Consider the following 26,903-nt stretch of genomic DNA (forward strand, 5'->3'; position numbering starts at 1 on the left):
GAGGAGCAGGGAGGAAAATGTCACCAGCCCTCTCTCTCATCCTGTACCGGGGAGTTCACACCCACTGTTGTCTGGGAAGCCATCAAAGAAGAGTGAACAATCTCCCTTCATGTGTCTTAGGTGTCCCTCAGATCCCTGCCCTCACCCTGTCTGTCCAGGTCATCTGCCCACCCAGCAGTGCAGTGTACCTGGGTTTTATCCCAGGCAGGCCAACTGAGTTTTAAAACTCCAAACTTTAGGGGCCTGACATGGCACAGATCCATGATGGTGCTCTAGGGGTGGGTCTTGCCATGCTGGGGCTGGTACAGGTTTGTCCTAGAAGGGCTGCTGCACACAAGAGCTTGGAGTTTGGAATAAAGTGCAGCAAAAATCCAGTGTTCAGGTTAGCTGCCCACAGCAGGTGTCCCTACATCTATGCTTACAGGTAGGGAAGCATAATGGCACCTGCTGGTTCCTTTGTCCCCAGAGAGGCAATGACACTTCTCCCAGACATATTCCAAGAAGGGGGAACCATCTCTCCAAATGTGTCTGGGGGAATCCTCATATCGCACAGTCTACTCCTAGGCTCTCTTCCCTCCTTCTCCTCAGGAGCACTGCATCACCTGCCAGACTCCATATCAGCCATGGCATGGAACTCTAAAACTTCAGTCTTTGAACTCTACTGGTTGTAAAAACCACGATAATCAACTCTTTTCATTTCCCCAGGCAATGGCTTTGTGGAAATGTTTTCCTTGTGGAATTACATTATGCAATACTTACTTTCTCGTTCTCTCACCTCTCTCCATGATGAGGGCTCCCTCCCCACCACAATCCTTTTCTTCCCAAATCACATCTCTACACCTGCTACCTTCCATAATGTGATCTCTTCTCTCCCTCTAGTTGTGAAGTTTATTCTGTCAGTTCTCAGATCGATTTCTTGGGTGTACAGAATGATCTGATATTTATCTATGTTCAAGGAAGAGGCAAGCCGAGGGTCCTCCTACTAACCTGCCATTTTACCTCAAAATACCTGAAGTTTTTTTAATTAATGAAGTCCAGATTATCCATCGTTTCTCTTTTTTCTAATTTTAATATTTATTTTTGAAAGAGAGAGAATGTGCATGCAAGTGAGGAAGGTCCAGAGAGAGAAAGAGGGAGACAGAGGATCCAAAGCACGCTCTGCACTGACAGCAAAGACTCATGAACCATGAGATCATGGCCTGAGCCAAAGTCGAATGCTTAACTGACTGACACACCTGGGCACCCCTCCATCATTTCTTAAAAAGACTGTACCTTTGGTGTAATAGCTAAAAAGTCATTGCCATACCCAATTGATTCAATTTCTCTGATACAGGTCTATTTACACTGCTGACTTCCTCTTGTGGGAGTTTTGACAAATTGTTTTTCAAGTGATTAGCTTTTAATCTAGGTTATCAAATTTGCAAGTATAGAGTTATTCAGGTTATTCCTTTATTATCTTTTTTCATAGTAATCATCTTTACTTTCTTTTTAAATTTTTTATTTTATTTTCTTATTCTCAGTTTAGTTAACATACTGTGTAGTGGCTTCAGGAGTAGAATGCAGTGATTCATCTCTTACATATTACACTCAGTGCTCATCCCAAAAAGTGCCCTCCTTAATGCCCATCACCCATTTAACACCCCCCACCACCAACCCTCAGTTTGTTCTCTGTATTTAAGACTCTCTATGGTTTGCCTCCCTCTCTCTTTTTATCTTATTTTTCCTTCCTTTCCTCTGTGTTCATTTAAGCTTCTCAAATTCCACATATGAGTGAAACAATATGCTATCCATCTTCCTCTGACTGGTTTATTTTGCTTAGCATAATACCGTCCAGCTCCATCCACATTGTTGCAAATGGCAAGATTTTATTCTTTTTCATCACCAAAAAGTATTCCATTGTGTGTATGTATGTGTACACACACACACACACATACACACATCTTCTTAATCCATTCATCAGTTGATGGATATTTGGGCTCTTTCCATAACTTGGCTATTATTGACAGCACTGCTATAAACATTGGGGTGCATGTGCCCCTTTGAATCATCATTTTTGTATCCTCTGGATAAACTCCTAATGGTGCAATTGCTGGGTCATAGGGTAGCTCTCTTCTTAATTTTTTGAGGAGCCTCCACACGATTTTCCAGAGTGGCTGCACCACTGGTTCATGTATCAGCTCTAGCAGTTTTTTGGTCAAGTCAGTTTTTCCATGTAGAATATCATTCCCACTGACAGTGGAAGAGGGTTACCTTTTCTCCATATCCTCAGCAGCATCTGTTGTTTCCTGAGTTGTTAATTTTAGCCATTGTGACCGGTGTGAGGTGGTATCTCATTGTGGTTTTGATCTGCGTTTCCCTTATGATGATGAGTAATGTTGAGCATCTTTTCATGTGTGTTTGCTATCTCGATGTCTTCTTTAGGAAAGTGTCTATTCATGTCTTCTGACCATTTCTTCACTGGATTATTTGTTTTTTGGGTGTTGAGTTTGTTATATTCTTTTTAGATTTTGGATACTAACCCTTTATCCGATATGTCATTTGCAAGTATCTTCTACCCTTTCATCAGTTGCCTTTTAGTTTTATAGTTTCCATTACTATGCAAAAGCTTTTCATCTTGATGAAGTCTCATTAGTTTATTTTTGCTTTTGTTTCCCTTGCCTAGTAAGAAGTTGCTATGACCAATGTCAAAGAGACTACTGTCTGTTTTCTCCTCTAGGGTTTTGATGGTTTCCTATCTCACATTTAGGTCTTTTATCCATTTTGAATTTATTTTTGTGTATGGTGTATGAAAGCGGTCCAGTTTCATCTTCTGCATGCTGCTCTCCAGATTTCCCAGCACCATTTGCTGAGCAAATGAGACTGTCTTTTTTCTACTGGATACTCCATCCTGCTTTGTTGAATATTAGTTGGCCATATATTTGTGGGTCCATTTCTGGTTTCCCTATTCTATTCCTTTGGTCTATATGCCTGTTTTTGTACCAATGCTATACTGTCTTGATGATTACAGCATTGTAATACAGGCCGAAGTCCAGGGTTGTAATGCCTCCAGCTTTGGTTATCTTTTTCAACATTACTTTGGCTATTCGGGGTCTTCTGTGGTTCTATACAAATTTTAGGATTGTTCGTTCTAGCTCTGTGAAGAGTGCTAGTGCAATTTCTTTTTTTTTTTTTAAATGTTTTATTTATTTCCAGGAGAGAGAGAGAGAGAGAGACAGCGTGAGTAGGGGAGGGTCAGAGAGAGAGGGAGTCACAGACTGAAATAGGCTCCAGGCTCTGAGCTGGCAGTCAGCACAGAGCCCGACGCGGGGCTCGAACACGAACCGCGAGATCATGACCTAAGCGAAAGTCGGACGCTTAACCGACTAAGCCACCCAGGCGCCCCAAGTGCTAGTGCAATTTCAATAGGGATTGCATTGAATGTGTAGATTGCTTTGGGTAATATCGACATTTTAAACATATCTGTTCTTCCAATCCATGAGCATGGGGTGTTTTTCCATTTCCGTATGTTTTCTTCAATTTCTTTATAAGCTTTCTATAGTTTTCATCCTACAGATCTTTTACCTCTTTGGTTAGGTTTATTCCTAGGTATTTTACGGTTCTTGGTGCAATTATAAATGGGATCAATTCCTTGATATCTTTCTGTTACTTCATTATTGGTGTATAGAAATGCAACTGATATCTGTACACTGATTTTATACCCTGTGACTTTGCTGAATTCATATATCAGCTCTAACAGTTTTTTGTTCAAGTCAGGTTTTCTATGTAGAGTGTCATGTTATCTGTGAAGAGTGCAAGTTTGACTTCTTTACCAATTCAGTTGTCTTTTATTTTGTATTGTCTGTTTACTGAGGCTAGGACTTCAAACACTATGCTGAACAACAGTAGTGAGAGTGGACATCTCTGTCATGTTCCTAATTTCAGGGGGGAAGCCCTCAGTTTTCCTCATTGAGGATGATATTAGTTGTGGGCCTTTCGTATATGGTTTCTATGACATTAAGGTATGTTCCTACTATCCCAACTTTCTTGAAGATTTTTATTAAGAGAAGATGCTATATTTGTCTAATGCTTTTTCAGCATCTATTGACAGGATCATATGGTTCTTATCCTTTCTTCTATCAATGTGGTGTATCACATAAATTGATCTGTGAACATTAAACCAGCCCTACAGCCCAGGAATGAATCCCATTTGATCATTGGGAATAATTCTTATACTGTTGAATTTGATGGCTAGTATCTTGTTGAGTATTTTTGCATCCAGGTTCATCAGGTATCGATATTGGCCTGTAATTCTCCTTTTTAGTGGAGGTCTTTGTCTGGTTTTGAAATCACAGTAATGCTGGTTTCATAAAATAAGTTTGGAAGCTTTCCTTCCTTTTCTGTTTTTTGGAAAATTTTGAGAAGAATATGTGTTAGTTCTGCTTTAAATGTCTGGTAGAATTCCCCTGGGAAGCCATCTGGCCCAGGACTCTCATTTTTGGGAGATTTTTGATAACTGATACAATTTCTTCACTAGTTATGGATCTGTTCAAATTTTCTAGCTCTTCCTGTTAGAGTTTTGGTAGCGTGTGAATGTCTATGAACTTGTTCATTTCTTCTAGATTGTCTGGTTGGCTAGCATATAATTTTTCATAGTATTCTTTAGCAACTGTATTTCTGTGGTGTTGGTTGTGATCTCTTCTCTTTCATTCATAATTTTATCTACTTGGGTCCTTTCTCTTCTTTTTGAAAAGTCTGGCTAGGGGGTTATCAATTTTGTTTATTCTTTCCAAAAGTTAGCTCTTAGATTCACTGATCTTTCCACAGATTTTGTGGATTCTATATCATTTATTTCTGCTCTAATCTTTATTATTTCCCTTCTTCTGCTGGTGTTGGGCTCTATTTGCTTCTGCTTTTCTAGCTAAGGGTAGGTTATTTAGAGCCTCCTTCCTTGCTTCTTGATATAGGCCTGAATTGCAATTATTTTCCTCTTAGGACTGCCTTTGCTACATTCCAAAGGGTTTGGACTATTGTGTTTCATTTTCATTCACTTCCATATATTTTTAAATTTTTTTCCTTAATTTCCTGGATAACCCATTCATTCTTTAGTAGGATGTTCTTTAACCTCCATGTATTTGGGGACTTTCCAAATTTTTTTCTTGTGGTTGATTTCAAGTTTCATAGCATCATGATCTGAAAATATGCATAGTATGTTCTCAATTATCTTTTTAATGTCAATAGGATCTGTAGTGGTGTTCTCTCTTTCATTTCTGATATTAGTAATTTGTGTCTAATTGTTTTTCTTAGTTATCTTGGCTAGAGGTATAAATTCTAGTATCTTGTCAAAGAACCAACTTCTTTTGGTTTCACTGACTTTTTTCTATTGATTTCTTTGATCAATTCCATTGATTTATGCTCTAATTCTTATTTGTTTTCTTTTGCTTGCTTTGGGTTTAATTTTCTCTTCTTTTTCTAGTTTCCAAGGGTGAAAGCTTAGATGACCGATTTTAGATCTTTCTTCCTTTCTAATATGTGAATTCAATGATATAAATTTTCCAGTCAGCACTGCTTTCACTGCATCCCACACATTTTGATAAGTTGTATTCTTATTTTCATAAAGTTCAAAATAGTTTTTAATTTCTCTTAAGATTTCTTCTTTCTCCCATGTGTTATTTAGAAATGTATTATTTAATGTCTACATATTCAGGACCTCTCAGTTATCTTTCTGTTATTAATTAGTAGTTTAGTTCCATTGTGGTCTGAGAGCAGATATTGTATGATTTCTATTCTTTTACATTTGTTAAAGTGTGTTTTATGGCCCAGAATGTGGTTTCTCATGGTGAACGCTCCATGTGAGCTTAAGAATATGTATTCTGAAGTTGTTGGATGAAATAGTCTGTAGATATCAATTATATGCAGTTGATTGATGGTGCTGTTGAGCACCATCTGGGACCTTACTGATTTTTTGCCTTCTAGATGTGCTCATTTCTGCTGGAAGAGTGTTAAAGTTTCCAACTATGGGGCACCTGGGTGGCTCAGTCAGTTGAGTGTCCAACTTCAGCTCAGGTCATGATCTCATGGTTGGTTCATGGGTTCGAGACCCATGCTGGGCTCTGTGCTGACAGCTCAGAGCCTGGAGCCTGCTTCAGATTCTGTGTCTCCCTCTCTCTGCCCTTCCCCAACTCATGCCCACACACACACACACTCTCTCTATCTCTCTCTCAAAAATAAACATTAAAATTTTTTTAAATAAATAAAAGTTTCCAACTATGATAATGGATTCATCCGTTTCTCCTTGTAATTCTATTAGCTTTTGCCTAATGTAGTTTGACATTCTGTTGCTAGGTGCCTACACATGAAAGAATGCTATGCATTCTTAGAGAAGTGAGTCTTTTATCATTATGTAATACCTCTCTTTATCCCTGATAATTTTCCTGGCTTTGAATTCTGCTCTGAGATTATTATAGCTACTGAAGCTTGCTTTTACTTCGTGCTGGCATAATGTCTTTTACTCTCCCCATTTTCTTTTAATCTATATGTGTCTTGGGGTGCCTGACTGGCTCAGTCAGTAGAACACTCATCTTGGGAATGTGAGTTCAAGGCCCACACTGGGCATAAAGCTTACATTAAAAAAAAAAAAAAAAAAAGATACATTAAGGAATGCCTGGTTGGCTCAGTCAGTGGAGTGTGTCTTTATATTTAAAGTGGGTTTCTTTAAAAAGAGAAAGAGACAGACCAAGAAACTGACTCATAACTATTCAGAACAAACTGGAAGTTACCATAGGGGATGGGTGAAATAGATGATGTGGATTAAAGAGAACATTTAAGATAAGCACTGAGTAATGTGTAAAACTGTTGAATCACTATATTGTACAACTGAAACTGATATAACACTGTTTGTTAACTATACTGGATTAAAATTTTAAAACTGAAAAATTTTTAAACTGAAAAAAATTTAAGTGGCTTTCTTGTTGACAACATATAGTTGGTTCTTGTTTTTTGATCCATCCTGACAATATCTGTCTTTTAATTGGTATACTTAGACCGTTGATGCTCAAAAGTGATTACTGATATAGTTGGATTAATATCTAGTATATTTTTTATCATTTTCTATTTGTTGCCCTTGTTCTTTGTTCCCATTTTGTCTTCTACCATTTTTCTGCTTTTGGGGGTTTTAATCAAATATTTTATATGATTTTATCTTTTTTATTAACATATCAGTTATACCTCCTTTTTTACTTTTTTTAGTGATTGTCCCAGTGTTTGCAATATACACTTAAAACTAATCCAAGTCCACTTTCAAATAACACTCTATTGCTTCATGGGTAGTGTACATACTTTATAATAACAAAATAATCTTAATTCTTCCCTTCCATCTCTTTATCATTGCTGTCACTCATTTTACTTATATATAAGCATACACAAGCATATATATATATAAACGTAAATATACATACACACACACACAATTGATGCTTGAACAACACAGGTTTGAAATGCATGGATCCACCTATACATGGATTTTTTTCAATACAGTATAGTACTCTAAATATATTTTCTCTTATGATTTTAATATCTTTCTCTAGCTTACTTTAAGGCTATAGTACATAATAAATATAATGTATAAAATACTTATGTGTTAATATTATCTTCTGTTCCCTTCTCTCTTCTTCTGGTATTCCCATTGCACATATCCTATTTATATTATTGATAAGACTTCTAGTCAACAGCAGGCTACAAGTGGTTCAGTTTTGGGGGGAATCACAGGTTACACATGGATTTTCTAATGTGTGTGGGTACATACGCCTAATCCCCACATTTTCAAAGGTCAACTGTGGGGGGGGGGCACCTATAAACTGTATATAGGTTTCCAAAAACATTATTGCTATTATTTTGAACTGTCATTTGTTAGATTAAAAAAAAAAGACTTTTCATTTTACCTTAATTTATTCCATTTTCTTTTCTTTATGCAGATCCAAGTTTCTGACTTCTATTATTTTCCTTCTCTCTAAAGAACTTCTTTTAACATTTCTTGCATGGCAGGTCTAATGGCAAAAAATTACCTCAACTTTTGTTTGTCTGAGAAAGTATTTCTTCTTCACTTTCAAAAGTAATTTCACAGGATACAGAATTCTAGGTTGATTTTTTTTCTCTCAGAGCACTTTAAATTTTTCACTTCTCTCTTCTTGCTTGTATGATTTCTGAGAAGTCAGATGTAATTCTTATATTTATTCCTCTGTAGGTATTTTTGTCTTCTAGATTCTGTCAAATTTTATCTTTGAATTGTTTAGATATATATCTCAGTGAACTTCTTTTGGCATTTACCCTTAGTGTTCTCTGAGCTTGTGTACTTTGTAGGTTGGTATCTCACATTAATTTGTGGAAACAGTCATTACTGTCTCAGTCATTATTGTTTCAAATATTATCTTCTGTTCCTTTCTCTCTTCTGGTATTCCCATTGCACATACACTGTATCTTTGTAGTTATCTACAGTTCTTAGATATTCTGTTCCTTTTTTCAGTCTTTGTGTCTTTGTTCTCTGTGCTTTTCCATCTTAGAGGTTTCTATGGTTATATCTTGAAGCTCAGAAATTCTTTCCTAAGCTGTGTCCAGTCTACTAATGCACCCATTAAGGGCATTCTTCTTTTATAGTGTTTTTGATTTCTAGCATTTCTTTCTTTTTTTTTTTAAGTTCTTTCTTAAGATTTCCTATTCTCTGCTTACACTGTTTATCTGATCTTATATGCTATCTACTTTATCCATTAGAGCCCTTAGCATGTTAATCACAGTTGTTTTAAATTCCTGATCTGGTTATTCCAACATCTCTACTTATGGTGTCCCTTCAAACTGTTTTTTTGACATTCAGTATGCCTTTTGTTTCTTGACTGTTACATATAATGTACTAGTTAAGAAGAACTACTGTAAATAGGCCTTTAGTAATACGGTAGTAAAGTGGGGAGGAGAGGAAGAGAAGTGTTCAGTTGTTTGATGATTATGTTTCAGTCTTTTGGTGAGCCTATCCATGTAAATGTGAATTTCATAAATGTTTCTCAGTTTTTTCTTCCCCCTTAGGTGGGGCAGGATGGCTTGAGAGGGCTAGCGTTGCATATCTCCCTTCCCCCAGGTCAGTTAGGCTCTAATAATACCCAGAAGGTTAGGCTGGTTAACTAGTTTCCCCTAATAGCTAACCTCGTTAACAAGAGCAGAGTGCTCTGGCATATTTCAAAATGGTTCCTTTTCTACTGCCCCTGCAAAAGTATGAGGGGATTTTTTCCCAATATTTACTGTGAGAATCTAGTTGAGCTCCTGGAGGTAAATCTCACAAAATTTTGGGAGCCCTGATGACTAGATCTCCCTGGTATTTTAGTTCTCAGTGCCTCCAGCAATTCATTAATTACTGTTCAGGTTTTCCTACCTGGGCTTGGTTTCTGGAGTGGTTTCCACTCATGAATCTCTAGGATTCTAGGAAGCCATTCCTAACCTGTTTGACTCTCTAACTTAGGGCAGAAGTTTGCCCTGCATCCTCCTCTTTCTTATAGATACAAGAAGAGTTGTTGCTTCTTCAGTTTGTTCAACTTTTCACTTATTAGGAGAGAGGGAAACTGCCAAGCTCCATACATGGGGAACTCACTAAACCTTTAAAAAATATTAACTTTTTATCCTCTTCACCAACTTACATACAATCCAAAGTAAAGACTCCAACAGCTAAACATGAAAAGGGTATGGAGGGAGAAGGCCAACTGGTCCCCAGACAAGCCCATCCCTGCTAACAGAAGGTGCTCAGAATCCTCACTGCTCAGAAATTCAACCTGGCCAGAATTCCAGAGTTAACTTCATTCAGGAATACTGACTGATTCTTTAAAAGCTTCTAAGAAGGACAGAGAGTATCTAAGATATCAACTGTCATGGGTTAATTGTTATAGAGAATCCCTGTCAGTTAATTTAGAAAAGTGAAGAGGCCCAGTATTCATCACTGTAGACCTCAGAACTCCCAATAATTAAATGAACAGCTTTTAGACTTGATGTAATTATGAACTCCAAAGTAGATGATCCAGTGAGCCTGCATTTAAAAAATTATCAAAGGTATCTTTAGGGACCTACTGGTCTCATATGTCCCCCTTTTCTCATACAAAACATTTCACTAAAAACAAGACTGCAGCCGTCCTTGGGTAAAATGACACAACACAAAGTTGCTCTGTCAAGGGGGAGAGCAAGAAATCTATTCTCCATCTATGTAAGAGCCTTAGGTATCAACGAACAGTCTTTAAAAAATCAGAAGAGAATGGGGATCATAACTGATAGTTATCTTGAGGATTACAGACACTTGATAACATATTCTTTTCATAAAATGTTATATAATAAAGGGTAACCGTATCCTTTAAACACTTGTTTGAAAGCCAACCCCTATCTAAATTTCTATTCAGAAACCTGAGACCTTAAAAACAGTGTCTTTTCCTGATCATTTCATTTTTTCCTCTTATACAAACATTAAATTATACTGATACAGGAAACAGTATACCAAAACGATATAGCCCTAAAACAAAAGACTGGGGATCTGGACATTAATCCCAGGTTCGGCCCTTATCCTTTACTTCTCTCTCATGTTGGTCCAATCCTCTTTGGGGCAGAAACCATGCTTTATTGATTTTTGCACATTAAATTAACTTATATAACTTAGATGATTATTAAATTATGAAATTCCAGTATTCAAAAAACTATTTCATAACTGATTCACTTTCTTGATAAAATGTTGAAGAACTGTTGCCAAATAAGTGTATGTTTCAGGGAAGCAAAAAGGATATTTAAAGCATTTCTCAACCTTTATTTTTACCATAACTCATAAGAAGAAATACATACATATATTTGTATGTAATGGTTATGACATACAAATATACGTATCTATCCAAAACAAAAGTTATAAGCAAAAAAGCAATTTGCCCTCAATATATCTGATGCTTTTGGCTATTTTCCATTAATTTTGTTTTCTAAAATGCTGTTCATCACCCACTAAAATATTTCATGACTTTCAAATAATTTGTGATCCAGAATTTGAAAAATATTGATCTATAGAACTATCTTCTGGAAACAAACATGGGAAAAAACTAAAAAAAGAAAAGTTTTAAAAGAATGATTACTTACTGAGTTGCTGCAAAAATGACACTGAGAGGCAACTGTTGATGACGTGGAAGGAAAGGCCTGACAGGAGACAGAAGAACACAAACATGTGGGACTTTTGCATTGTATACTCTCTGTGCCTTATTCCAACTCTCATATTAGTCCCTTAAAATCAGTGAGCTTAAATATCCCATATTTCTGTAATCTGCAAACCTGGGTAAACACAAAAATCACTGGGCAATGGGGAAATTACTGTTTAAAATGCAAATTACCAGGTCTAGCCCAGGAGACTCTGTACATTTAAAGTAGAGCTAATGAATCTGCATTTTTAATAAACATTCCAATGTTTTCTCTGCAGATGGTAAACAAGCCACACTTCCAGAAGCGGTGCCCTATGCCTGGGCTTCAGCTGGTCGTTAGCTCCCATTTTCTTGAGACCTTCTGAAAATCCCAATGATTTAGTTTTAAAAATTACTCCCAGAAAGTCTAGAAAATGCGTATACCATGTTAAAAATTTAACATTTCTCTTTAAAAAGTCAGCATCAAAAACTTCCATAAGGAAGATTACAAATTTGCTTTCTCAAGGAAGCTTATGTATATATGATATCAAGATTATTTTTCTAACCACACAAAACCTACAGGGAGATCCTCATTTTAATTTGACTATATGATTATCACAGGAGTATTAATCACAAATGAAACAAAGTGAAACTTTCGACCATGTTGGTTTTGGCAACAATCACACAAAGACAGCAAATGTCACCTACATGTCCACTTGTAACAACTGCTTATGTACTACGACTGTCATGGTGTCCTGCTGCATCTCACTTGACTTGATGACTTCATTTTGTTCTCAAATATACGTTCCTATTTACAGCGAGTACCTCTGAAGTCAGGCAGATTTAGCCGGATATCCCAGATCCCTCATTTACTAACTTAACAGACTTCAAGCAATTTACTTCTCCTCTTCTGGTCTCAGCTTCCTTACTGATAAATGGGGATAATATATCTTATCCTGTACTTCTGTTGTAAAAACTGATTGTATATATCAAGCACTTAAAATGGTGCTTGGCACACTGCATGCATTAAGAGTGATAGCTGCTATCATTATTATAAAGATATTATTCTCTGAAGATATCAGAGGTCATTTTCATTAGTAATTACATTTACCTTCCAAAGTATTTGTAGCGATTCTTTCCGGTTATTTCAGGATCTGTATAAACATCTTTGGCCATTTGAAAAGATGTATCTGTTCTAAAATGAAGAATGAAAACATTAATAAAAACTTACATGTCATTTCTAAATATTTCTATTTAATATTTTTATATCTGTAAAGTAGGAGATACACAGGGTATCTGAGACTGAGAGTAAAGTCTTCTCTAACATGTATCTGACTGACCTACATCTTAGACTAGAGTAAAACCTTGGATTGTGAGTAACTTGTTCTGTGAGTGTTCCGTAAGACAAGCAAACATTTCTAACAAATTTTACTTGATTAACGAGTGATGTCTTACAATACAAGTAGTACCTGATGCCAAACATCACATGATCACAACTGAGCCAATGAGTCTTCTCTCTCTCTCACTCTCTCTCTCTCTCTCTCTCTCTCTCTCTTTCACTGCGGGGTTGTGGATGATCGTCTTTCATGCTCAGATGCTCAGTCTCAGACCACGGTGTTTGACAGAAATCAGTTATTCTTCAGAATGTTGGAAGGTGCCTAAAACTTGCACTAGTATTTATTGTCACTTCAAAATACCTATGGATAGGGGTGCCTGCAGAACTCAAGTTGGTTAAGCATCCAACTTCAGCTCAGGTCATGATCTCACAGTTCATGAGCTCAAGCCCAGTGTTGGGCTCTGTGCCTACAGCTCAGAGCCTGAGGCCTGCTTCAGATTTTGTGTATCCCTCTCTCTGCCTCTACCCCACTCAGGCTCTGTCTTACCCTCTCTAAAATAAACATGGGGGGGAGGCAAGATGGCGGAGAAGAAGGGAGCTCCATGAGTTTCGCTTGCACCCATCTCTCACAGTGAAGGCTTAAAGTCAAGGAACACTGAGCCACAGGGGTTTGGGAAGAGAAATAGACAGAATACACTGGGAAGGCAACCTCATAAGTGCGGCTACCTCAAGAAACAAGCCAAAGTACACATTGTGGAGAGTCCCAAATACCACTACAAGTAGGGAAATAAAATAACCAAAGTCTCAACAAGAGAGACCAAGAGACACCATTCAAAGAACACTTCCTGAACAGACGGGCCCTGGACAGTCAAAGAGCCCACTTTAATACAGCAGCACCCACAGGGACAGAGTGCATAACAAGCTTTTAAAATTAACAAAAGATAGAAAGCTAACCAAAATGACAAAACAGTAGAACTCTTCCTCCAAAGAAATTCCAGGAAGAAATGAAAGCTAAAGAACTGCTCAACACAGATATAAGCAACATAACTGAACAAGAATTTAGAACAATACTCATAAAATTAATCGTTGAACTTGAAAAAGACATGGAAGACATCAGAGAAACTATTGCTACAAAGACTCTGGAGCTTAAAAATAGTTGTGATGAATTAAAAAATGCTATAAATGAGATGGATAATAAAATGGAGACGTCCAAGGCATGGATTGAAGAAGCAGAAAGGAGAATAAGTGATTTAGAAGACACAATTATAGAAAACGAGGAAGCTGAAAAAAGAGAGATAAACTGATCTAGGAACATGAAAGGAGAATTCGAGAGCTCAGCGATAAAATCAAACAGAACAATATCTGTATCATAGGAATTCCAGGAGAAGAAGGAGAGAAAGGCATTGAAGGAGTCCTTGAACAAATTAGAGCCGAGAACTTCCACAATCTGGGGAAGGAAACAGACGTTGAAATCCAAGAGGCACAGAGAGCACCCCTCAGATGTAATTTGAATCGATCTTCTGCACAACATATCATAGTGAAACTAGCAAAATATGGACAAAGAGAGAATTCTGAAAGCACCTAGGGAGAAAAGGGCCCTAATATACAAAAGGAAACCTATCAGAGTGGTGACAGATCTATCTACTAAAACTTGGCAGGCCAGAAAGGAATGGCAGGAAATCTTCAATGTGATGAAGAAAAAAAATATGCAGCCAAAAATCAACTATCCAGCAAGCCAATCATTAAGAATAGAAGGAGAAATAAAAGTCTTACCAAATAAAAAAAAATTGAAAGAATTCATCACCACTAAACCAGCCCTACAAGAAATCATGAGGGGGACTCTATGAGGGTAATGTTGCAAGTAACACAAGATACCAGAGACACCACCACAAGCATGAATCCTACAAAGGACACAATGACTATAAACCCATAGTTTTCAATAAGAACACTGAATGTAAATGGACTATATGCTTCAATCAAAAGACATGGGGTAGCAGAATGGATACTAAAAAAAGATCCATCTATTTGCTGTCTACAAGAAACTTATTTTAGACTGGAGGACACCTTCAGATTGAAAGTAAGTGGACAGAGAAATATATATCATGCTACTGGAAGTCAAAAGAAAGCTGGAGTAGTTATACTTATATCAGACAAACTGGACTTTAAAGTAAAGATGGTAACAAGAGATGAAGAAGAGCATTATATAATAACTAGAGGGTCTATCCATCAGGAAGAGCTAACAATTATAAATGTCTACACACTGAATATGGGAGCACCTAAATACATAAAACAATCACAAATAGAAACAATCTTATGGATAAGAATGTGGTAATAGCAGGGGACTTTAATACTCCACTTACAGCAATGGATAGATCAGCGACACAGAAAATCACAAAAGAAACAATGAACTTGAACGACACATTGGACCAGATGGATTTGACAGCTATATTTAGAACTCTACATCCTGAGGCCATGGAATTCACTTTCTTCTCAAGTACACATGGCACATTCTCCAAATAGATAACATACTGGGACATAAAGTAGCCCTCAATAAATATAAAAAATTGAGATCATACCATACACACTTTCAGATCACAATGCTATGAAACTTGAAATCAACCACAGGAAGAAGTCTGGAAAACCTCCAAAAGCATGGAGGTTAAAGAACACCCTATTAAAGAATGAATAGGCCGGGGCGCCTGGGTGGCTTAGTCGGTTAAGCGTCTGACTTTCGCTTGGGTCATGATCTCGCCGTTCGTGGGTTCGAGCCCCGCGTCGGGCTCTGTGCTGACTGCCAGCTCAGAGCCTGGAGCCTGTTTCAGTCTGTGACTCCCTCTCTCTCTGACCCTCCCCTGCTCACGCTGTCTCTCTCTCTCTCCTGGAAATAAATAAAACATTAAAAAAAAAATTAAAAAAATAAAGAAGGAATAGGCCAATCAGGCAATTAGAGAGGAAATTAAAATATACATGGAAACAAATGAAAATGAAATTACAACAATCCAAACTCTATGGGATGCGGCAAAGGCAGTCCTAAGAAGAAAGTACATTGCACTCCAGGCCTATTTCAAGAAATTAGAAAAAGCTCAAGTACAAAATCTAACAGCACATCTAAAGGAACTAGAGGGAGAGCAACAGGAGCCCCCCAAACCCAGTAGGAGAAGAGAAATAATAAAAATCAGGGCAGAAATAAACAATATAGAAACCAAAAAAAACCAGTTGAACAGATCAATAAAACCAAGAGTTGGTTTTTTAAAAAAAATAAACAATATTGACCATCCTCTAGTCAGGCTTCTCAAAAAGAAAAGAGAGAGCACTCAAATAGACAAAATCATGAATGAAAATGGGACTTATTACAACCAACCCCACAGAAATACAAGCAATTATCAGGGAATACTATGAATAATTATATGCCAACAAACTGGACAACTTAGAAGAAATGGACAAATTCCTTAACACACACACACTACCAAAATTCACATGGGAAGGGATAAAAAATCTGAACAAACCCGTAACTAGTGAGGAAAATGAATCGGTTATCAAAAATCTCCCAACAAATAAGAGCCCTGGGCCAGATGGCTTCCCTGGGAAATTCTACCAGACATTTAAAACAGAGTTAATACTGATTCTTCTCAAGTTATTCCAAAATATAGACATCGAAGGAAAACTTCTGGTCTTATTCTACGAAGCCAGCATCACTTTGATATCCAAGCCAGACAGAGACCCAGCCATAAAAGAGAACTACAGGCCAATATCCTTGATGAATATGGATGCAAAAAATCCTCAACAAGATACTTGCAAATCAAATCCAACAGCACATAAAAAGAATTACCCACCATGTTCAGGTGGGATTCATTCCTGGGTTATAGGGCTGGTTCGATATTCACAAATCAATCAATGTGATACATCACATCAACAAAAGAAAAGATAAAAACCATATGATCCTGTCAATAGATGCAGGAAAAGCATTTGACAACATACAGAAATGCTTCTTAATAAACACTCTCCATAAAGGAACTTACCTAAACATCATAAAAGGCATCTATGAGAAGCCCTCAGCTAACATCATCCTCAATGGGGAAAAACTGAGAGCTTTCCCCCGAGATCAGGAACACGACAGGGATGTCCACTCTCACCACTGTTGTTTAACATAGTGCTGAAGTCCTAGCATCAGCAATCAGACAGCAAAAGGAAATAAAAGGCATCAGAATTGGTAAAACAGTCAAACTTTCACTTTTTGCAGATGACATGATACTCTACATAGAAAATCCAACAGACTCCACCAGAAGCCTACTAGAACTGATCCATGTATTGAGCAATGTTGCACGATATAAAATCAATGTACAGAAATCGGTTGCACTTTTATACACCAATAATGAAGCAACCGAAAGAGAAATCAAGAAACTGATCCCATTCACAATTGCACAAAAAGCCATAAAATACCTAGGAATAAACCTAATCAAAGATATAGGAGATCTATATGACGAAAACTATAGAAAACTTATGAAGGAAGTTGAAGAAGAAACAAAGAACTGGAAAAACATTCCATGTTCATGGGTCAGAAGAATAAATATTGTTAAAATGTCATTACTACCCAAAGCAATCTACACATTCAATGCAATCCCAATCAAAATTGCACCAGCATTCTTCTCAAAACTAGAACAAACTATCCTAAAATTTCCATGGAACCACTAAGACCCTAAATAGCCAAAGTAATATTGAAGACAAAAATCAAAACAGGAGGCATCACCATCCCAGACTTTAGCCTCTACTACAAAGCTGTAGTCATCAAGACAGTATGGTATTGGCACAAAAACAGACACATAGACCAATAGAATAGAATAGAGAACTCAGAATTGGACCCACAAGTGTATGGCCAATTAATCTTTGACAAAGCAGGAAACAGTATCCAATGGAAGAAAGACCGCCTCTTTAACAGATGGTGCTGAGAGAACTGAACAGCAACATGCAGAAGAATGAAACTAGATCATTTTCTCATACCATACACAAAAATAAACTCAAAATGGATGAAGGACCTGAATGTGAGACAGGAAACCATCAAAACCCTAGAGGAGAAAGTAGGAAACAACCTCCTTGACCTCCACCGCAGCAATTTCTTACTTGACACATCCCCAAAGGCAAGGCAATCAAGAGTAAAAATGAACTACTGGGACCTCATCAAAATAGAAAGCTTCTGCATGGCAAAGGAAATAATCCATAAAACTAATAGGCAACTGACTGAATGGGAAAAGATAGTTGCAAATGACATATCAGATAAAGGGCTCGTGTCCAATATATATAAGGAACTCATCAAACTCCACACCCAAAAAACAAATAATCTAGTGAAGAAATGGGCAGAAGACATGAACAGACACTTCTCCAAACAGGACATCCAGATGGCCAACAGACACACGAAATGATGCTCAGCATCCCTCCTCATCAGGGAAATACAAATCAAAACCACACTGAGATACCACCTCACACCAGTCAAAGTGGCTAAAATGAACAAATCAGGAGACTGTAGATGCTGGCGAGGATGTGGAGAAATGGGCATCCTCCTACGCTGTTGGTGGGAACGTAAGCTGGTGCAACCCCTCTGGAAAACAGTATGGAGGTTCCTCAAAAACTTAACAGAACTCTCCTATGACCCAGCAATAGTACTGCTAGGAACTGACCCAAGGGATACAAGAGTGCTGATGCATAGGGGTACATGCACCCCAATGTTCACAGCAGCACTCTCAATAGTCAAACATGGAAAGAACCTAAGTGTCCATCAACTGATGAATGGATCAAGAAGATGTGGTATATTTATACCATGGAATACTACATGGCAATGAGAAAGAATGAAATCTGGCCATGTGTAGCAACATGGATGGACCTTGAGGGTCCATCAGGCAGAGAATAAGTCAGGCAGAGAAGGACAGATACCATATGGTTGTATGTATAGGTGGATTAGGAGGAAGTTAACGGAGGACCATGGGGTAGAAGAAGGGGAAAAACAGTTGGGGAGAGGGAGGGAGACAAACTCTTGAATTCTGAGAACAAACTGAGGGCTGATGAGAGTGGGGGGAAGGGAAGGGGGTGATGGGCATGAGGGAGAGCATTTGTTGTGATGAGCACTGGGTGTTATATGGAAACCAACTTGACAATAAACTAAGAAAAATAAATAAATAAATAACATAAACATTAAAAAAAATTCAAAGCACCTATGGATAGTCCTTTGCTTCTCCATACAAGAGTAAGACTAGGAATGCTTTGCTTCATTCTAGGTCAGGCTGCCTGCAGATATAGGACCCTCTCCTTTGCTGCCTTATTGCCAGTTACATTAAATATAGTAAATGACAAAGAGTTTATTAATACTTTACTGTAGTCAATATCCACATGAGTGTATACAATGGCCCCCAAGCAGAAAAAGATTCCACTGAGCCAAGAGATAGCAGTGATTCCATTAGTGACAGTGAAAGTCATTCTACACAATAACCCTCTTCTCTTCTATCTCCCTCACACCAGCCATCAAGGTTTTCAAAATTAAGCACAGGTTAATTTGTTCACTTTTCTTTATATTTTGTATATTCTTTATGATTTTATATTACTGTATAGCAATTATTTTTATATGAATTTTTGGATTGTGGAATGAATCATCTGAGTGTCCATTATTTCTTATAGGGAAATTCACTTTGATATACAAGTGCTTTGGAATACAAGCATGTTTTCAGAATGAATTATGCTTCAAAGCAAGTTTTTGCTGTAATTACTTTCCTTGAGCCAGGATACCAGGAACTAACAAGAGGAAGGAAGAGTAAGAAAAGAGTAGATTTAGGATATCCCACATACAAAAATACATACTTTTAATTAATATGAAAACAGTTTTAAGAGACAATTTTTATGTCCACACTGGAAACAGCTTTTTTAAATTTACTAGGTATGACTCATAAATAATTAAAAGAATAAAGAATTCAAGAGACATCTCTAAAGGTGCTTTGACTGCAAGTCTCCAAAAAAACATATTTAGATACTAGCAGAAAGGTATAGTTGCAATTTCTAAAATGGATCAAAGAAAACAAATTCAGTCACCTCTACCTTTGGTGGCAAAGTGTTATTTTATATATATATATATATGTTCACTCCAAGGTTCTGAGAATATCTACTAACGTATAAACCTATAACCATTGCTCCTGAATCAGGCTCATTTTGGATAGAGGGGTCAACAGTATTATTTTAATGTTTGTTTATTTTTGAGAGACAGACAGACACAGAGTGAGTGGGTGAGGGGCAGAGAGAGGGAGACACAGAATCCAAAGCAGACGCCAGGCTCCAACCTACCAGCACAGAGCCTGACGTGGGGCTCAAAGCCACGAACTGCAAGGTCATGACCTGAGCCTACGTTGAACGCTTAACTGAGTAAGCCACCCAGGCCCTCCACTGGATAGAGGGGTTAAGAGAGAGAATTTGGGGTCAATTGACCTAGATATAACATTGTAATTGTACTTTCTTTTTTTTTAATTTTGTTTATGTTTTATTTATTTCTGAGAGAGAGAGAGAGAGAGAGAGAGACAGCATGAACAGGGGAGTGTTAGAGAGAGAGGGAAATACAGAATCTGAAGCAGGCCCCAGGCTCTGAACTAGCTGTCAGCACAGAGCCCGACACAGGGCTCAAACCCACGAACCAGGAGATCATGACCTGAGCCAAAGTCGGACGCTCAACCGACTGAGCCACCCAGGCACCCCTGCAATTGTACTTTCAAAAAATGAAGAAGAAAAAATTTCAAGAAGAAAATACATTCATTAAAAACATGAACAGTAGCTGAAACTACCTGACACTTACATGGCAAGGTGCCAGAGGGCTTCTCTGGGTTTCTCCTTATGTCCCTTCCATTCCTGACAGATGAATCGTGGGATAGGGTCTGCCTTGCTCCAACACAGAGAATATCTTGGATAGTGGATCAGGTTACTGAACATGTTTCTAAACCTGGGAACTTTTCTCTAATATTAAGACAAGGAGGTAGGGAAGAAAATGACAAAATTTTACCATCAGATTTCCTAAAGCATTTTATTTATTACTGTAAAATTTTTAAAAAGGTACAAAACAGTGACTGTGGCATAGAAAGAAGGGATATTGTATATGCACAGACTATCTCTAGAAAGATACACAAGAAACTGATAACAGATGACTATGAGAAGGGGTCTGGGGGTCAGAATTTACTTCATACTATGTATGCTTTTGAACTACTTGAATTCTTTTAACACAGGAATATGTAACTTTTCGGGGCACCTGGGTGGCTTAGTCAGTTAAGCATCCAACTTTCACTTAGGTCATGATCTCGCGGTTTGTGGGTTCGGGCCCCGCGTCGGGCTCTGTGCTGACTGCCAGCTCAGAGCCTGGAGCCTATTTCAGGGTCTGTGTCTCCCTCTCTCTCTGACCTTCCCCTGCTCACGCTGTCTCTCTCTCTCTCTCTCCTAGAAATAAATAAAAATATTTAAAAAAAAAAAAGGAATATGTAACTTTTTGCACTGAAATAAATTAGGTTATAATGAATCTTTTATTTCCTATTAGTTAATTAATCTTCAGACTGAGCCACAAGTATCAAGATCTCTTGTCCCTAGTAATCATGGCAAAATAATTTCTGCAGAATATAAAATCCACTGGAAATCTGATGATTAGTCAATCTAATCAGTGCAGTTAGCAAAACTAGATGGTTCAAGTTCATCAGGCTGCCTTAGCGAATGAATTAGACCTACCAGTCTGTTTCGAATCAGGTTAGCTTGGATATTTGCCTGTGTGTGGTCTTTCTCACTTGAGATAATAAATAACGGATCTGCAAAATAAACATAAGGTAGTATAAAAAACAGAACATACCTACTCCTGGGGTGAGAATAATAGCAAAACAATGTTTAATTGGGAAACAAATTATAAAAATTAGATACTGCCTAACTCTGCAGCAACTCATAGCCCTGTTACTTATTCTACCACCAGTGAGAGTCTATTAGATACATCTCTTTCAATGTATTCCAAAGTCAGTTTATAAAACTGGAAGGCAAAAAGAAGGCCTAATATGTTCTCAAGCACCAAAGCCTAAATATGCTGTATTCTCTCCAATGAACAAACCAGTTTCTGGGTCTGGGTAGCTCAGTAAATACTCTAAGATGAAAGACCACGTATACACCCACTACATCCATTTGAGAGTGGAAAAAAAAAAAAAAAACCACATCTGGGCACTAATTCATCTATTCAGGACAAAAGAAAGATACAAACTCTTCATAACATGGCACCTCAGAATTGATAAATATAATAAGAAAATGTCATTCTCTAATAAGAGATAAATAAAATCAGCTATAATTCACTCCTTGAATCTGTAAGTATATTGACGATGGGACTAAATTTTTTCTCCAAAGTTCAACAAAAGATTGCCGTTATTGTAAGTATGTGCTTGTTAGACATATCTTTAAAGTGATGAAGAATATTCAAGACTGATTGTACCATCCCTTAAAATTAAACAATAAGACATTAAATTCATAAACGACCTTCAGAAATAGATTTGATTTCCCAAGTATACATCTCTTGAGAAACAATTACCCTGACCAACTAGTCTAGATGACTTGGTAGCATATTTCTTCACAGAAATTAATAATTGGTATTGTGATTTATAAGTAATATAATTTAAATTTAACTTAGATAATGTCAGTTCCTAGAGTCTAATAATTCCTCAGTTACCCAACAAAAACGATATACTGGATACAGACATTTAATATTCCCTCCAAGGTTGAAAAGCTACAAGAGGCTCAAACTCTCTTTCATTCAAGAACAACGGGCTACTATGTTCAAGGTGCTTGGAACACATCAACAAAAAGATAAAGATCCCTGACTTCATGAGTGAGAGAGACAATAAATAACAACATAACAAATTAGCATATTATATAATGCTCGAGTTAGAGGGTATTAAGTGTTACTAAAAAAAAAAGTGGGGAAAGAGCAGGTAAATGGGTATTAGGTTGCAATTTTACACATGGAAGTTAAGGCAGGCCTCACTGAGAAGGTTAACATTTAAGGAAGCTTGCAAATAGGGAGTTAACTATACAGTTATCTGAAGGAAGAGTACGTGAAGCAAAGGAAACAGCTAGAGCAAATGCCCTGGGACAGCAGCATGCCCAACATGTTTGAAGAACGGCAAAGAGACCAACATGATTGAAACAGAGTGAGAGGGGAAAAAAATAGTAAATAAAAGGTCAGGGAAATTGCTAGGACCTAGATCATATGGCACTTTGTGGGCCACTGAAAAGAAGTTGGCTTTAATCTGAGTGAAGTGGAGAACCGCTGCAAGATTTGGAGCCAAGAAGTGATAAAATCTGACTTACATTTTAAAATGTTCATTGTGGCTGTCCATGAAGAAACGACTTCATGGAGGCAACGAAAGAGGCAGGGTGATCTATCAGGAGGCTCATGTAATAAGCCCAGAAAATAGATGATGTTGGTTTGAACCATGGTGGTGGCAACAGAAGTGATGACATAGGGCAGGATTCTAGATATATTTTTAAGGTGGAGCAGAAAGGACTCCTTAACGTGTTGGAATGGTGTGAGTGAGAGAGGGGAAACATGATGGCTCCCAGATTTTTGGACTCAGCAGCTAAAGTATGGGTTTGGTATCAACTGACAAAGGAAAACCTGTGGTGGAGCAAGTGTGTAGGGAGAACATTAGGAAAGCATGCCTTAGGTATTTATTATGTCCAAGCGGAGATACAAAGTAGGCAATTTCATATACAAATCTAGAGTTTGGGAGAAAAGTCTGGACCAGTGATACAAACTTGGGAATCATCACCTGTAGACATTATCTTCTTTAGCTGTACCACTCAAATCCACCTCTATGATTCAAGATGAGAATTAGGAATGGGCTGATTAGGAATGACAAGGCCAGATTTTATGGCCTCAAATAAGAGATTAGTGAATTTGAAGGCAAGATGAATGCGCCTGTTTAAAGGAAAGAAGGCTATAGCTTCAACATGTCTGATATATTGAGAATAGTATTGGACGAAGGTAAACTTCTATTCATACTCTTAGGTGATTTAAAAGATGTCACTGGGTCTATGGTTCCAACTGTGTTGTTCATCTTAAGTGAATTTAGCCTGCATGTCCCCTGACTCTGAATAATAAAGTATAAACCATTCTCCTCTTATTCCTATAAGGAGTATGAAGACATGATCTATAGAAACATTCTTGCCATCTATAATGACACAATACTGTATGATTTATGACTACACATTCTGTAACATATCCTACAACTGTGATCATAATCATTGTTCAAAGGCAATAAAGACCCCTGAGATGCCGAGGTAATGGCACTCACCAAGCATCACTTACCTATTTCTACACAGGTGTTAAGTGCTTTATGTGCAATATTCCATTTAATCCTCACAAAAACCCAATGAGGTAGGCACTAGGCCTCCATTTTATAGGTGAGGAAACTGAGGCTTCAAGAAGTTAACCACTTACTGAAGGACGGTTAGAATGTGAACTCCAATTCTTCTGGCTCCCAGGCCTTATATTATTGAAAGCCCATGAATTTTATAGGGAAAAGTTTCTCATGGAAATCATGAGAAAGCCCCTCAGCCAATTTACCCATCTTGTAGAAACCATTCTAACAAGCCTAGGAAGTTGTCACACGAAGTAATCATAAGAGAGAGGAAGTATTTCAAACCTCAAGACATAATGATTACTTTTAGGAAAAAGTGTAACAAGTTGCATATTCTGGGAGAAATGAGGAAAGAGTTTATGATAAACCTAGAAAGCATTCCAAAACATTTTTGGAAGCTAGAAAAAATAAATATATATTTAAAAGGCTTTAATTATCAGGGCAGTAGTGTAGCTACTAATCCATCAATAAATGTAGATTCAAGAAAGTCATAACATATGGTGGTCACTTCGAGAGACACTTGAGAGACACAAAGGATTTACAAAAAGAAATTGAGTAAATTGCCAAATGGTATATACATGAAGGAAGACCTACTAAAAAAATGTTAACTTTAAAGTACTATACAAATTTAAGGTATATGATTAATATTAACAGCTAGAGTGATCAGAGGAGTAAAAATTACATTTAGTGAAGACACTCAAAACTTCGTGGAGAAGCAAAAGCCTCGCAGACAATTAACTATGGTGAAAAGGCCATTGGGTTTGCGGGGTGTGGGTGCATGAGGAAAAAACTTGGGAAGGTGTTCATGTGTGTATCACTGATCACCACACCTACCCACCACCGTTCTACTTGTCAAGGTGGAAATCTGACCCAAGCCAGTCAACTCATTGGCTGGTCAACAACGTATCTTATTTCTCCAATTTTCAGCTAAGATACACAAGGACTCACAACTGGTGGTGAGCTTTAGGATAAGAGGCCATGTAGACTGCCACCCCAGTCCCTGTCATAGTAAGAAAAATCCATTAACAATTGGTTTTCTGTCAGATCGAAGAAGGAAACATACGCACGGGGAAAAAGCAGGGTTAGAGTTGCCAGATAAAATACAGCATGCTCAGTTAAATTTAAATTTCATATAAGCAATGAATAGCTTTTTATATAAATAGATCCCAAATATTGCATGGGACTAAAATATTAGTTACTTATCTCAAATTCAAATTTAACTGCACATCCTGTATTTTTACTTGCTAAATCTGACAACTAAACATGGTTAAAGAAACAAAAACACAGGTCCAAGAAATCAAGCAGAAGGGACACTACACCTTTGTCCTGACCTTCTTTGTCTTGGTTCTACTTTGTCCTAGCTATATTATGGTTCCTGTCTATTAATAGCTGTGAGACTGCCATTTAATTGGAACAATCCAAACTTTATTTGGCCTGTTTTGAGTGGGTTTCTGTTCCTTGCAAGGGACATGGAAACATTTAGTAATCCCTCTGCAAAAGAAAAAGAAAAAAAATTTGCTTGTCTTAACTAAAGAAGTATATCCCATTCCCAAATTACCTTTGAAACAAATACGGTGATGTGTTTACTGGAGTTTACTGGATTTATTTCACAAGATGAAACCAAGAGTGAATAAAGAAAACCACTGGCCAGAATACATAAAAAACCATTATAAAGTCCCTATACCAGGAAATGGGCAACCTATTGATTGCCAATGAAAGAGGATCCCGGGAATCCCAGAGGAGATAACACATGGTTAAAAGCAATGTAAGGTTCAGGTGAAGAGCATGGGACTGCTAAGGGCAAAATGGGAAAAAATCATGTTTAACTGACTCAAAATTCTTGTAATGGTAAATTCAGTAAACATTTATGAAGCACCTGGCATATGTACCAACACTGGAATAGGTGCTGAGAAGGCTGCAAAAAATATATAAAACAAGAACTTAAAGAACTCAAGGAGCTTCGGGCCCAGTAGAAGAGACAGAACATAATCGGACAAGCTGGGCATTAAAATAAACTAGGGCTGGGGCGCCTGGGTGGCTCAGTCAGTTAAGTGTCTGACTTCGGCTCAGGTCGTGATCTCACAGTCCGTGGGTTCGAGCCCCGTGTCAGGCTCTGTGCTGACAGCTCAGAGCCTGGAGCTCGCTTCAGGGTCTGGGTCTCCCTCTCTCTATGCCCCTCCCCTGCTCACTCTCTGCTTTTGTCTCTCAAGATAAAATAAAGACATAAAAAAATAAATAAATAAAATAAACTAGGGCTATATTGACCCAAAAGAACCCAGTGGACCTAGTTTATAAGCAATGCTGTGATTAATAACAAGTTTAAAAAGAGAGAGCGAAACTAAAAACAAAGGTGAGATAAACTGGTACTTCTTTATCTGTAAAGCCAAATTTGGAGTTGCCCAGAAAATGGGAGAGGGAAGGTCATTTTTGTCTGGCACTTCATACAGTTGGAATGAAGAAATGTTGAGTGAATCTCCAAGTCTGCAAATCGTTGCATACATTTCTGGATAACAAAATACCCAGTACAGGTTTCAGAAAGATTGCTTAAAGTTGTGCAAAGTATCTGGAAAAGGTGGTGGCGAACAGTAAGGCGATTGCGCGCGGTGTTGGAAGACGCAGAGCGCACCTGCGGCTTCCGACGCGGGCGGAAGAGCACCGCCACCTGGGGAGCTCCGCGCCGCTCTCCCCCAACAAAAGCTAACCGCAGTCAGGGGATCGTCCCGAGGCTCGTCTTCCGTTCACCTCGCCCCACAGCCAGGTCCCACCGACCCGAGGCACACCTAGGCCACAGTCGACAACTCTGGAAGGAGGTCCGGTGCCGCCCTTACCGTACAGAAAATCATACGGTCGACTGGAGGAGACTTTGCCCCAGGCCCCCGACTTCACCCCGCACCGGGTTTGAGACACCAGCGGGTTGACCTGGGGCTCTTCGATAGTCACTGCGTGGCTCATGGTGTCGACTCTTCCCTCCGGTCAGCTGGGTACCTCCTAGAAAAGCCTAGCTGTTGTGTGCAC

At 38.1% G+C, this 26,903-nt stretch overlaps 1 protein-coding gene across 3 annotated transcripts in view; it reads right to left on the reverse strand.

Moving 5' to 3' along the window:
* CFAP91 (cilia and flagella associated protein 91) overlaps window positions 1-26,903 on the reverse strand; it is a 103,281-nt gene extending 76,378 nt beyond the window's left edge. For all 3 annotated transcript variants that reach the window (XR_005531179.1, XM_039248887.1, XM_039248886.1), the window contains exons 1-5: window positions 26,717-26,903; window positions 21,223-21,299; window positions 20,309-20,466; window positions 12,262-12,345; window positions 11,116-11,172 (exon numbers count right to left, since the gene is read on the reverse strand). Coding sequence is in view for 2 of the 3 variants with exons in the window: in XM_039248887.1 (XP_039104818.1) it covers window positions 11,116-11,172; window positions 12,262-12,345; window positions 20,309-20,466; window positions 21,223-21,299; window positions 26,717-26,840 (500 nt within the window). In the remaining variant the exon portion in view is untranslated. The remainder of the gene's footprint in view (window positions 1-11,115; window positions 11,173-12,261; window positions 12,346-20,308; window positions 20,467-21,222; window positions 21,300-26,716) is intronic.

The sequence above is a fragment of the Hyaena hyaena genome, unplaced genomic scaffold (genome assembly GCF_003009895.1).
Source record: "Hyaena hyaena isolate Hyena2069 unplaced genomic scaffold, ASM300989v1 scaffold_321, whole genome shotgun sequence".
Lineage (NCBI taxonomy): Eukaryota > Metazoa > Chordata > Mammalia > Carnivora > Hyaenidae > Hyaena > Hyaena hyaena.